Source organism: Quercus robur, chromosome 8, assembly GCF_932294415.1.
Source record: "Quercus robur chromosome 8, dhQueRobu3.1, whole genome shotgun sequence".
Lineage (NCBI taxonomy): Eukaryota > Viridiplantae > Streptophyta > Magnoliopsida > Fagales > Fagaceae > Quercus > Quercus robur.
The window spans coordinates 45,371,311-45,384,564 of NC_065541.1; the positions used below are offsets into that span (position 1 = coordinate 45,371,311).

General features: G+C 35.5%; 1 protein-coding gene across 4 annotated transcripts; it reads right to left on the minus strand.

The window, feature by feature from the left end:
• Positions 1–469: 469 nt before the first annotated feature.
• On the minus strand, positions 470–13,149 carry LOC126695736 (putative pentatricopeptide repeat-containing protein At4g17915). 4 transcript variants are annotated; one of them, XM_050392557.1, is made up of 5 exons: positions 12,998–13,149; positions 12,672–12,785; positions 5,791–7,538; positions 1,790–1,921; positions 470–983 (listed from the first exon to the last, which is right to left on the minus strand). In XM_050392557.1, exon 3 carries the CDS (start codon positions 7,502–7,504, stop codon positions 6,134–6,136), a length of 1,371 nt encoding a protein of 456 aa, XP_050248514.1. In that variant the 5' UTR covers positions 7,505–7,538; positions 12,672–12,785; positions 12,998–13,149; the 3' UTR covers positions 470–983; positions 1,790–1,921; positions 5,791–6,133. The 4 variants fall into 4 exon arrangements, with proteins under 4 accessions (XP_050248514.1, XP_050248516.1, XP_050248513.1 ...); XM_050392559.1 differs by having other exon boundaries at positions 470–1,181; XM_050392556.1 differs by lacking the exon at positions 1,790–1,921.
• Positions 13,150–13,254: the final 105 nt, after the last annotated feature.

A 13,254-nucleotide genomic window follows, 5' to 3' on the forward strand; every position in this document is an offset into this window, starting at 1 on the left:
ATACCTAATTTTCATCCCAAAATGAAGCTTATTGTGGCTTCTAGTTATACAGAGCTAGCTTATTGTGGCTTCTAGCTGCATGGATCCTGGTTGAGTGATGGGTTGAAGAACATGGTGTATACCAATTTAATTGTGTATTCTTTTTTGATGAATATTTTATTGTGTGTTCTGCTAGAGGAATAAGTTTTCCTTCTCATGGAGCCAGATTGAATACCCCTTTTTCTTTAAGTTCCAACAATGTGCACGTCTTGTTGATTTACAAAGAACACAAATTTGATTATTTGATAGGCAGGAGTACAAATACTTTAAGTAGGACAGCCTGAAAATAGAAATGAAGAGCATTCTTGGCCAGTCAGTAAGAATATAGGATCAAGGTATGAAAATCCCAATAACCTGAGAACATCATCCCCCCCCCCCCCCCTCCCCCCCCCCCCCCCCCCCCCCCAATCACCTTCATCATATCCATGACCATCATATCTTTATTCTCAAAATAAATGAATAACAGTATAACACCTTGATTTTGCATATAGAATGTTTTATCCGACAGTTGACTATATTGGATAGCTTAGGTAACAGTAGTGTACATACTCTAGATCTCCCTTGATATAAACGAAATCATCAGTAATCTTAAAGTTGCTAGCATTGACCTTCTTACCACCAGCGTCACAGTGCATCTAAGCTTGATATCTTCTTTGGGTGTTAGCCAAGACATCGTAACACTTCTAAGCTACTTCTAAGATGTCACTCCAACAATGCAACTAAGCTTTTTCATTGTGCCACGTTCAATTTGTCACCCAATGCAATTCCTCTTCCTACATAAGATCTGCAATAAAAAGGTAGTAACCAATGCACAAAACTCCCACTTTTGTAAGATATGAGAGAGATGAATAAGAGAGGCTGATTCCTGGACTCGAACACAAGACCTATTGCTTTTGGTGGAAGGCACTTGCCATCGCACCAATGCCCAACCTCTACCACAAGACCTGCAACAAATTGATAATTCTTAGTCCAATATTATACAGATTTTTTAAATGTCAACCAAAACATATTTATGGAATTATAGTGGCAACATTGGAAGCAAGATCATTTTATTTGGGATAACCAGAGAGAGCCAGCTGAATTGCAACTGATATGGGTTTTCAACAGCACCAACTCCCATGAATGAGTTGCAACTTGCAAACCTAAAAAGCAAGCAGCTTATAGTAAACAACACCTTAAAAGAAGAGGAGAAAAAGTAAAGAAGAAAGTCCAAATGACATGTCTCCATTTCTAATCCCCAACACATGGCAGCAGGTCCCAAAGTCCGCCATTATTCCCTCACTAATCACTAGTGTTCCACCAATATCACCCAATTATTGTCTAAGATCACATACCAAGACATAGACAAACAATCTATTTCATATAGATGAACAAACATTGTCATGACTCATTAGTAACTGTATTAGTGTCAAATCCTATACTAGTTCACACTCTACATCCCAGAGGAAACCATTGAGCCTGCTAATCCTGCCCGTTGGCCACCTTTTGGCGCCCTAAGAAATATACCACACACACACATGTATCCATTATTATTCAAGAGAATTTAAGGCTAATCCTAAAAACAGAGAAATCTGTCATCAAATTGAGATCTACTTCAACAGCTAGAATTCTTAGTAAATGTGCGTAGCTTCTATCAAGGGGAAATTTTGACAAAATTGGATGAGATTTAAGAATTTTGTTGGTAGTCCTTGCACAATCACATAATGGACCTTCAAATCAAACCAGTACACAATGAAAGCCGATTTCTTACCAAAGGGGTAACAGATCATCAATCTCTATGTCATTATATTTTCTTTTTGCTTTGGTTCTTGTAGATTCAGTCTTGTCATGAGGGAATATTGTATGAATAGGGGGTGGCTAACAATTTAATAGACAAAAGATCCTGTAAGTCAAAGAAGGAACAAATGAAAATTAACAATCCTGTAGTAGTTGGGGAGAGCAAAACCATTTTTCCTACTTTCCTTCCATAATAAACTTAATAAAGGAATAAATGTTATTCAGAACAAACTTTTACGACATATTCTATGTTATGGTTTTCAACTAGAAGATATAAGTTTATCATACTGTTGAAAGGGGGGAAAGAAAAGGCAACTCCCAAATGCAAGACAACATGATAAAAGCATTGTCATTATAATTTTCTTGACATGAGAATGCTAAAATACTATAGGAAGGCTAAAGAGAGACCAGCCTATATAGAAAATAGTAATTACAGTGACAACTAGTGGGTATATTTTAACTTGTAAACAACAACATTTTACATTAACCAATGGAATCTATCAATTGGCCTTTGTTTATAGAGACCCCAAGAGAGACTAAATAACTGCATTACTCATTCTATCTCATGGAAGAAAACTATGTGGAAAGTTCTAGCCATAGCAAACAAAAAATTTATTTCACAATTCCTGACAGTGTACATGCTAGTTCCAAGAACAAATTGTTAAAGAATCCTCATTAATCAGCCATAATGTTAGGGTAAATTTCATTTTTTGACCCTCAAAAATGAGGCATGCATGATTTTGGTTCCTCAAGTTTCAAGTGTTTTATTTTAGTTCTTCAATTTTTGAAAGGGTAACAATTTTGGTCATTTCATTAACTATGCATCCAAATTTTGGTGCACCCACATCAGTAAAATTAAATGCAAAGTTGATGGCAGGACTATTTGTTTCACTTTTGAAATTTGAGGGACTAAAACAAAGCACTTGAAAAATTGAGGGACCAAATCATGCATGACCCAAATTTGAGGGACGGAAAATGCAATAATTTACTCTTATATTTATGTACAGAGAGAAAACGAGATAAATTATATGGCAATTTTTTTGGAAGCTGGAACATCTTCAGACAACTAGGGGCTGTTTGGTAGTGTATTTAAACAACAGTTTTCAATGTTTAAACAACATTACATGTATTTCCACATACTTTTTCACTCACACTTATTTTTAAAAAATACAAACAACGTTACTAGAACAATATTACTAAAAGGCCCCCTAATGTTTATAATGCATGTATCCCAATTATTGCTTTCCCATTTTTCAAACACGACTACCCAACTTTAAAGGTGTTAATAGCAAAGCCTGTTCCTAGCTTCCAATTTTGTGACTAGTCAGCTTTTCTAGGCAGAAGAAACAAGCAATAGCACTGGCCCTGCCCATTGCCTAATGAGTCTAATTAGTTAAAACAAAGTGTTGGTTGCATAGATACCCCATTTATGAAAACCTCAGTGGACCAAGGAGTCACAGGTTGATCTCTGTTTCTTCCAATAGAATGAAAGCCACCAAAAAAGGGACCCAAAAGAAGGTTCATGATAAATTGACAACCAGTGGACTGTGATCAACCCCCATCGCATGGAACCTTGAACAAAAAAAAAAAAAAAAAAAAAAAACTAGAACAAAAAAGGATAAAGTGAATAAAACATTACCCATCAAAGTTGCAAGCAAGGCCAATGCCATTAAGTATTTTAGTGTGTACAAATTATATTTAATCAGACTATGATTTAATTTTTCAAAGCACCCGAATAAATTTACAGGGAGTAATATAACATTAGCTGCAGAATTACTTGTGATATTCTAACAAAAGGTGTTCTGTAAAGTCCTTGTCATGACACTAGGTCATATGAGTTAAACTAAAGTAATGTCATTTAAGCACCAATGTAGTAGGAGAAAGATTGATAATCTCAACAAAATACTCAATATCCCCCACAAATTTCTCCGTTAGCTTTCATTTCAAATTGTTAAAATCAAGCAAGAACCCATACAGATGCCTATTAAAGGCACCCACATTGATATCTTATCTACAAATTTTCAGCAATGCATTTACTCAACCTAACTAGAGTAGCATCAAAACAGTTATATCTTTCCCATTGGACAAGGTTTCTGGATTTAGATATAAAGCAGGTTGTTTCACTTGCTCAATACTGTGATAATATTGATCTACTAGACACAATAGCAGGTCAAATTAAAAAAAACGACAACTAAAGAAAAAAGAATGTCATAGATGAAACTCAGAATTCATGTACTAAGCTTCTGACTTGCATGTAAGTTACAAACATATTGCCTGCAGAGTTTTTACTTTATTTTTTGGATAATGAGTCGGATTTATTATTGAAATAGGTTACACAAGCCCATGATGATGAGCATTCTGTAACCCAAAACATGTTTTTTTGACTCATAATAAGAGCGAACAGCACAGACGCTGCTACCTTTTAATTTCCATTACATCCAGTCACCCCTTGACCTCCTAGGGAGATTGGAATAAATAAGATCTAAGTAAGAACTGACTTCCTCCAATTCCCAATCATGAAAACATCTTATGAAACCTCACATTCCAGAACTGATCATCCCCTTCCCTGGCAATCCAGGACTAAATGAACTGTAACATTCTGATCAGAGAACCAGCAGAGCAGGATACAACTCCTTCAAAGATTGACTCCCACACCACACATCATGCCAAAACCGCAGACAATGGTCATCTCAAACCTCAAAAGAGACAAACTAGCAAAGTGCTCCAACCCGCCCTAACACTCCTCCACAAGTTGCACCCATGACAAACCCTAACTAAACCCAAAGTCCAACCACCCCATTCCTCCCCATATTTTGTGGCAATAACCCATCTCCACTAATATATTCCCAATTCTCCCAAAAGTTTAAACTATTAGAAAATGGTGAATTTAATTACTTAACCATAATTCTAACACTCCCCTTCACATGTGGGCCTAAACTCCCCCTTATAAATGGGGCCCAACATGTGGGATTTTTATCATTTTAAATGGAGATGGAGTGACGACAAGGATTAAACTCAAGATCTCCTGCTCCGATACCGTGATATATTACCAATTCTCCTCATAGCTTAAGCTATTAAGAAATGGTAAAGTTATTATCTATCAAAAAAAATTAAGAAATGGTAAAGTTAATTGCTTAACCATAATTCTAACATCCACAAATGAGTTACTTCATTCCTAAATAGCCATAATCATTAAGTAAAAGTATTGTTCCTTTAACCTACTTGAAACACAAAAAGTTACAACAAAGGCAAGAACACCAAGAAGACAAACTTGAAATTTGTATCCCTCCATCACTACATGACTTTGCCGATAGATCATCCCAGTACAGAGTCCAATAGTTTTTTTTTTTTTTTTTTTTTTTTTTTAGAGATAATTACAATATGTTGCTAACCCCGCAACTCAAACCCTTACTAATCCCGTAACTTGAACTCTTTCTCCCCAGACCCCCATACACTTTGTGCATAGGGAGGTGCCAATTCAGAATAAAGGAACAACCACATTTTCTGAAAGCTTTGGAAAATATTTTAATTTATAGAATAGGAATTTGAATCTCTCCTCCTCACCCATAACAATGTCAAAAGATAATATCAATAATGAGTAAAAAATTAGGATAACAAATATAGGATAAAGAAACAATGATGTAGAATTTTTTTAATAACATGCACATGCATAGATATATTTTCTAGGAAGACTGTCCAATTAGGCTTGTTAGGTATATTCTTTTATGCAATAAAAAACCCTTTCAACAATTTAAGCTGATTAAACTAGGTCCTTTGTTTTGGGCCATAATATGAATATGAACAAAATCAATTTTATCATAAAGCTCTCCACTGTAACTAATAAAACAGAAAGTTCTTTTGAAAAAAAAAAAAGAGAAGTACTTATGTTCCACCAAGGAACATCTCAAGCACTTTTTTCACTAGATAACCTTAAGGAAGTATAGCAGCCATCAAAGCATAGGAAAAGAGGTTCACCTGTGAGTCCATCAACTTGAAGCAACTGCCACATCTAAAAGCTTCCCAGATGTGCCTAGTTTTCTTTGGATATGCCTAAAGTTATTTGGCAAAATCTTCCAATCATATGCATCACCAGATGGAATGTTAGATATGAAATGTATGGACAGCAAAAACTATACTGAGTCACTGTCCATTAAATAAGATTGACTATGGTACTAATATGCTTCTCAGTATAAGGCTTATTAGTCCAAAACACTGGACACTTACAACCAGGGGATTCACATGGCAATTTCTTAGACCTTGATCCAAATAGGATAGCACTTATCCAAATAGGATAACACTTGAAAACATATGCAAATCATCAATGTAACAGACGAGCCGACCAAATTTTTGATTTAAGCTTCCTTGCTTCACTTGTATACCCCGAATTACAAAGACCGTCGAGGACAGCACGTTGGGTAGACTTGAGTATTTTCATGCCACCTTTTAAGCAAGACAGTAAAAGCTTGGATGCAGAACGGAATCTCCTTGCCCTACAAAGGTTGTGCACCAAGGATGTGTAGGTAAAAGAATCCTTAATCTCCATAGATTCAAACAATTTCATTGCACAATCAATCTGACCAGCTTTACACAACCCATCAATCATGCAGTTGAGGGCAACCAAGTTTGAATCAAAGCCCATAGTATTCATGTAACTCAAATGTTGTTGAGCCCCTTCAATATTACCGGCCTTGCACAATCCATCAATAATAATTGTGTGAGTATACCTGTCACATTCCAAACCCCTTTTCTCTATCTCATCCAACAAATTAAAGGCAGCTTCCAACTTACCTTCTTTACAATAAAGATTAATTAGGGTATTATAAGACACTAAATCAAGCACGATGCCATTCTTGATCATCTGCCCCATGCAATCATTTGCCTCATTTATCTTGCCCATCTTAACTAAAGCACTAATGGCAGTGCAGTATGCAAAGCCATCAAACGTATGGCCTTCACTCTTCATCTCTGACAAGATCTCAAGCCCTAGTTTAAACTGCCTAGATTTAAAGCAGCGTTTCATAACTGTAGTATAAGTTATGCAATTTGGTTTAAGACCTGATTCCCCAAGTTCCTTGAGGACACTCCTTGCAGCCCCTAATCTGCCTGCCTTGCAAAGCCCGTCAATTAGAATATTATAAGTCTCTAATTTGGGGACAAATCCATGACGTTGTAAATTCCTAAATAAACCAAGGGCATTATGCATGTATCCATTTCTACAAAGGCCATTGATCATGATGTTAAATGTAGTTGGACAAGGAGAAAGATTGCTAAGTATGATATCCCGGAAAACCCTATAAGCTTCATCCGGTTTTCCTAATTTAAAGAAGCAATGCATCAAAGTGTTGTAACTCCATACATCAGGATGTATACCTGATTGAAGCATTTCTTCAAATATATCCAACGATTGTGATAATAAGCAATTCCTGGTGGCACCAGCTAACAAAGAATTGTATGTAATGACATCTGGACTTATACCAGCTTCTCTCATTCTAGGAAGAATAGTATAAGCTGCATCCATGCTGACAAAACGGCAATATGCATCAATCAGTGTATTGTAAGTTACCACATCTGGGAGAACCCCTAATCTTATACCATCAATTATAACCGCTTCAGCCTTTTCCAATTGCCTGGATTTACAAAATCCAGCAATACTAATATTCAACAACCTAGTTGACAATCTACAAACCATTATTCACAACACCCCAGATAACTACCATTGAAACCTGCAAATCAGAAATAAGATGTATAAGTGAAATTCCATTACATATCTGATTTTTAAGTTCATAATATATCAGCCAAAGAATAAAAAAAAATCAGTCTCCAAATTCTTAAGCAAAATACTCCTCTTCCCCATGACTTCATAAGATTTTATCGCATTAACAAGCAGTTGGCGCAAAACTGAAGAAGTGCAAATAGTACTGCCCCAACTATATTTATATTAGAAAAACTGAATTCAGGACAAATATGCCAATATGTGTTCTCTACAAATTGCCAATAACCTTTAGTTTTAGGTCAAATGCCACATCCTAGTGTTTCCAAAGGAGATATTGACGTAGGACAACCACACAATATTATGGGGAAAATTAAACAACAGAAAAACAAAGGATAAACCCTAGGAGTCAGCACCAAGCAAAACTGGAGTTGGCACCAGCGTAAAAGAAACACACTTTTTTTCTTATTCTCAAAAACTGGAAAATAAAGGACGCTAGTGCTGCTAGGAAGAAAGAACTCAGATGGGACTATCAGGTTACATCTAATATTGGGTTGATGGACTGGCTGTTTGTTGCAACAGTGGTGGTCTTGTGATGGCTGTGGGCGGCAGCTCTGGGATGAAAGGGTGAGATCGGCATTAATGAATTCTTGTGATACTGATCTGGTGGAGTGGGTTGGCTCTGCGGTACTCTGAGACAGAGGAGGAACTCGAACTGGCCGGGCTTGAAGAGTTGGGAGCTTGGTTTCTATGGTGTTTTTTTTGGTCTGGATTTTCTGTTTGGGTAGAAAATATGGATGTGGATGGATTTTGATTATGGTGATGTTGGTGTTGCAGAATTCAGTGGTGGCTGGTCTTTCTGGCAGTGGAAAACACAGTGGTCATTTTTATTTATTCTCTCTTTCTTTCTTTCTTTTGGTGGCAGATGTGGTTGGGATGTTTTTGTCAATGGTGGCGAGATGGTGGTGTTGGCAGGATTTTTGTGGGGTTTTCTAGTGGTGGTAAGAAGACAACAGTGATTGGAATTTCTAATGGGTTGGTTAACAGTGGCTTTGTGACGGTGGTTCAACAGATTTTTTTTTTCTTCTGGTTCTGGATTGACTGCAGTGGTCCTTCAAACAGATTGGTGTTTGCTCTGATACCAAAAATGATGCAATAGGATTGAAAGACTGGAAAATAAAGGGATACTAGTTGCTAATCCATGTGATGCACGGGTTTATGAATTATCACTTCTTTTAAGTAGTTTTGCTATGAACATGTGAGTTCCAGCTTATAGAACGTTTTAGAGTCCAGAATTTTTTTTTCTAGGTATAATAGCGTCCATAAAATTGCTAGTAAGAAGCATTAAATAACTGAAACACTTGCACATGTAATATGGTTCAAACTAATACAAAGTTGGAACATCTGTGTTTGTAGTTTACTCTAATGAATGAATAATTAGAAAGCTGGTATTTCATTTTGAACTAAAGTTGATAGTAAATTTTCACCCTATAAAAAAACACAAAACAAATAATTAGGAAAAAAAATGATCTTCAAAAGAGAATCACATATTTGAATCTTTATCTAAGTAGATAACTTGAAATTTCTCTTTGGATTCTCCTCTTGGTTTTGGTGCTTCCATTTGAACCATTCACTTTCACCTTTGATTGAAGATGGAAATTCCTACATACACTTTCTTTAGCTCTAGTTCTAAGGCTCACTCAGACACACACATATATACATATATAAATATTCAAACTAAATTGCATGCTTTTAAGATCTTAGGATCTAAGACATAAAAATCCATCTACAAAATATGCATGCAAATTTGTGTGTGTGTATATATACACACAAATTTTCTCACCCTAAACTCAAATGAAAATAATTAAAGATTCTAGAATCTTTAACTGCTTTTCCTATGATATAACCATAGCCCTCGAAACAACCTGGGTGCAAGTTACAACTACCTTGGTTGGGGTTTCAAATGGTGTTATTTGGTAAGTTTCAATTTTTAGTGGTAAGTTTCAATTTTGAGTGAGACTTTTTGTCAAACACGTGGAGTACATATTCTAAATGGGAATGAAAAGAATGTTTTATAGCATGAAAACACCCAAAAAATGCACCTAAATTAAGCACGCTACAATTGAACATTGACAGAAGTGAAGAAAAAACTTCAAAACAATCCATAACGAAATTTAAGAAACATTAGTTGAAGTTGAAAAAGCAATCCCTTGTACCTTTTCCCTGTATAGCAGCAACATTAAAGAAATCAGGAAAGTAGACACATATTTTGTATTTGATTGTAACCCATTTAAATGAAAGAAATTTTATGTAACAATGATCATAGAGTTAGATATGACTGAAGCTAAATTCTTTACAACTTTGATCTTTCACAACAATTCACAACAGGGTATATCAATAGTTATAAAAGATGCTGTCTCTATAGAGAATCATCTAGAATGTCACTGTTATGCACACACAAACTGCTATTTAGCAATCCCTTTGCTAAAGTTTAGAGGATCAAATTACCTATCAAAAAAAAAAGTTTAGAGGATCAAATCTAGGCAAAGTAGAAAGCAAACATTGAATCTTTTGTTGAAGAGAAAACAAAATGGAGAAGATTCTAGGAAGGATTGTAACTTGGCAAATTAGTGCCAATTACTGATGCTACAGTCAAAGATTATAAAGATCACAACTCTTACGACATCAAAAGACTTGTCTTTGTCTCCCTCCCACACTTGCTGGTAGATTTTTTTTTAACGAACAATAAGGATTTATTAACTGAGACTCAGCATCAAACACCTATCAGGCACTATAACTGAAATTTAATAAAACCTAACTTTAAATTAAACGGATTAAATTTGGAATGAAAAGAATTTGGAGAATTACCAGAAAATAATAAATAGGGACAATTGTCAATGTAAGACTACAAAGCACAAAATAAAAGAATTCTGAAAGTTAGATAGAGATTCAAATAACAATGAAGGAATTTGAGAGGGAGAACGGGTACCCGCAGCAATAGAAGGGGAGGCGCTTGAAGGGGGTGCGGGACTCTTTGGATTTGGCACTACCCCAAAAGTTTCCCTACGTATCTGATGAGCTCTACCTCTGATCGCTTACTTCTTTCTCATTTGAGTTTTGGATTTTGATTTTGGGGGAAGGAGAGGGTTTTGATTTTTGGGTTCTCGAGAAGAGAGAGGAGTTACGGGTTTTAGTTTTAGTTTTTAGAAGAGAATTGGGTTTTATTTTGGGTAGAAAGAGTTTTTTTTTAAATATATATATATATATATATATATATATATATTTGCTGATGTTGAAAATGTGGGAACTCCAAATCCTACGTGGCAAGCTCTAAAGAAGTAAAAAAAAAAGTCAAATATTGGTCATAGTCTTCAGTTTTATAGTATATATAGATATAGATGACCTAGGTGTCCGCACCTTGGCTTGGAGTCGGCACCAAGCGGAAAAACCACTAGGAGTCAGCACCTAAGGCGGAACTAGAGTCAGCACCAAACCAAAGAGACTAAAATGTCATTTTTTCATTCATCAAAATATCAACTATCTCACAAAAGGAGTACAATAGTTTGCTTATAAAGGATTGCTAAACCCTAGTTCTAATTGGCGTAGGAAACCCTAATTGACTTGATTACAAAAATAACCTTCCAAATATTAAAAATACTAATAGCCTAGTAAACTACTAGGACCTAAAACATAAAAATACAATTGACTTGCAAACATAAATAATTTTAAAAGAAAACCTTCTTGCATCTCCCACATTAGATATCCAGGGAGTTGCCGGGGTTCAACTCCCCCCTCACTTAATCTATACAAATCAATACAAAGCCATTTATTCATCCACAAACATAACAGGATTTCTTACAAATCCAGCTAAAGTTTTGGTTTTTTTTTTTTGATAAGTCAGTTTTGGCCCCAAGGGGAGGCAGAAGGGAAAAGCTAAAGTTATGGTATTTGAGAGTAACCCATTGGGATATGGTGCTAATCTACTGAAAATGCCACATTTTATTTTAAAAAGTAAAATAAAATAAAAGTAAGAAATTATGAAAAATGTGATAGGACTGTGAGCAGTCAGAGAGAGCTAATTGCTAATTTACTCAAAGAGAACTAAATGGATTAGATAGATATAATGCGATCATTAACAGTTGGATAAATCACCGAATCAATAATAACATTGTCCCCCCACTAATAACCATGCCTTGTGAAAGCCCCCAAAATAAATTACTTTGTTTAGCAGCTAGGGGAGACTGTTAATCAGCTCTGGAGTGACTACAAGGCCAAGTATGGAAACTAAGGGTTCCAGTTAAGTGCTTACTGAATTGAAAATCCTCCACCATCATAAGGTAAATAATTGTACTCCAATGATTGCTTTAAGTAGCTTTCCTGGAATGTTCACTTGAAGCCTACTAGATTGATCAACAATGAAGCATTCCATATACAAATTTACAAGTACATATGCAAGTTAAGAATCTATATTTTAGGCTAATCTGTTAGCTCACACTTGAATATGGCATTTCATAGGGTTACCCTGTATAAAGTTGTAAAAATCTAGACTCGGATGGTGTACTTTGTGTTTAGTGTCATTTAGGATTCCACCGCCAATCTTAGTTTCTTATTTTTTCCCCCCACAAGTCAGTAATAAAAAAACACATACATTCATTGGATTCTAACTTTTTCTTTAAAAAAAATCATATATAACTGAATCAACCAAAGCACTTTCAAATGTTCCATTCTGCATGTTTCTTTGACTCAGAACTGCAAGCAAATCCTACCCATTTGAAGAGCAGGCCATTCATCATGATAGCTTGCGCGCACACACACACCCAAAACAAGAAGAAGCTACTTTTATGCTCACTACGCTAATAACTCTAGGAGAACATGTGATGACAACAAGGGTTTGCTTCAAATAAAAAAAGGAAAAGTAATAATAATAATAATAATTTTATAAAAAATCTAAAATTAAAGAGCATCAATCATGGGAAAATTTTTAAAGCATTTCCAGAATCGAACCAAACGCAGCTTACATGAAAGCTGCATATTTTCTACCAAACAACCAATTTAATTTTTTTTTTTTTGAAATCATAATAATGTTCACAAACACAAACACACAAGTAAAAGCTGTAAAAGTAAAATGGTTAGTAGCACTACCAACCTGCATATTCCCCAATCAGAAATGAAAACAGTACCAAGCCAGAAGTTGAATTGAAAACTGCAAAGCAGATTTCCCAGACATAGGTACTTGTTCAAAGATTTTGACCAACAGGAACTGCATAACAAAGAAGCAAAGTATAAATCATCAGACAATAATAATATTAATAATAATTTTAGAAGTGAACTGCAATGTGCTCTACAAGGCACATGAAATATAATTGAATGTGCACAGCATAATAAGACAAGACCCAGTTCTATACATGGTCTGAAAATGCAAGAAATAAAAAAAGTAATGAAGGTTCAATCTTTAATGGGGAAGAATCTCACCCCCAAATCAGTCAGATTCCACAACCTTAATTCGTATCCCTTCTTCTCCAACTAATAAATCAAGATCGACGGAGAGAGAGAGAGAGAGACACAGAGAGACACTGAACTGTATTCTTCTTTGTGTCTGTGACTTTCTTGGACACAGTTGTGGGCTTTCTAGGAAAAAAAAGAGCCCATTTTCAGCCCAATATGCGCACTTTTTTTTATTATTATTGCTGCTACAGTGCTACTATTATTTTAGGTTCAGAAAATAAATG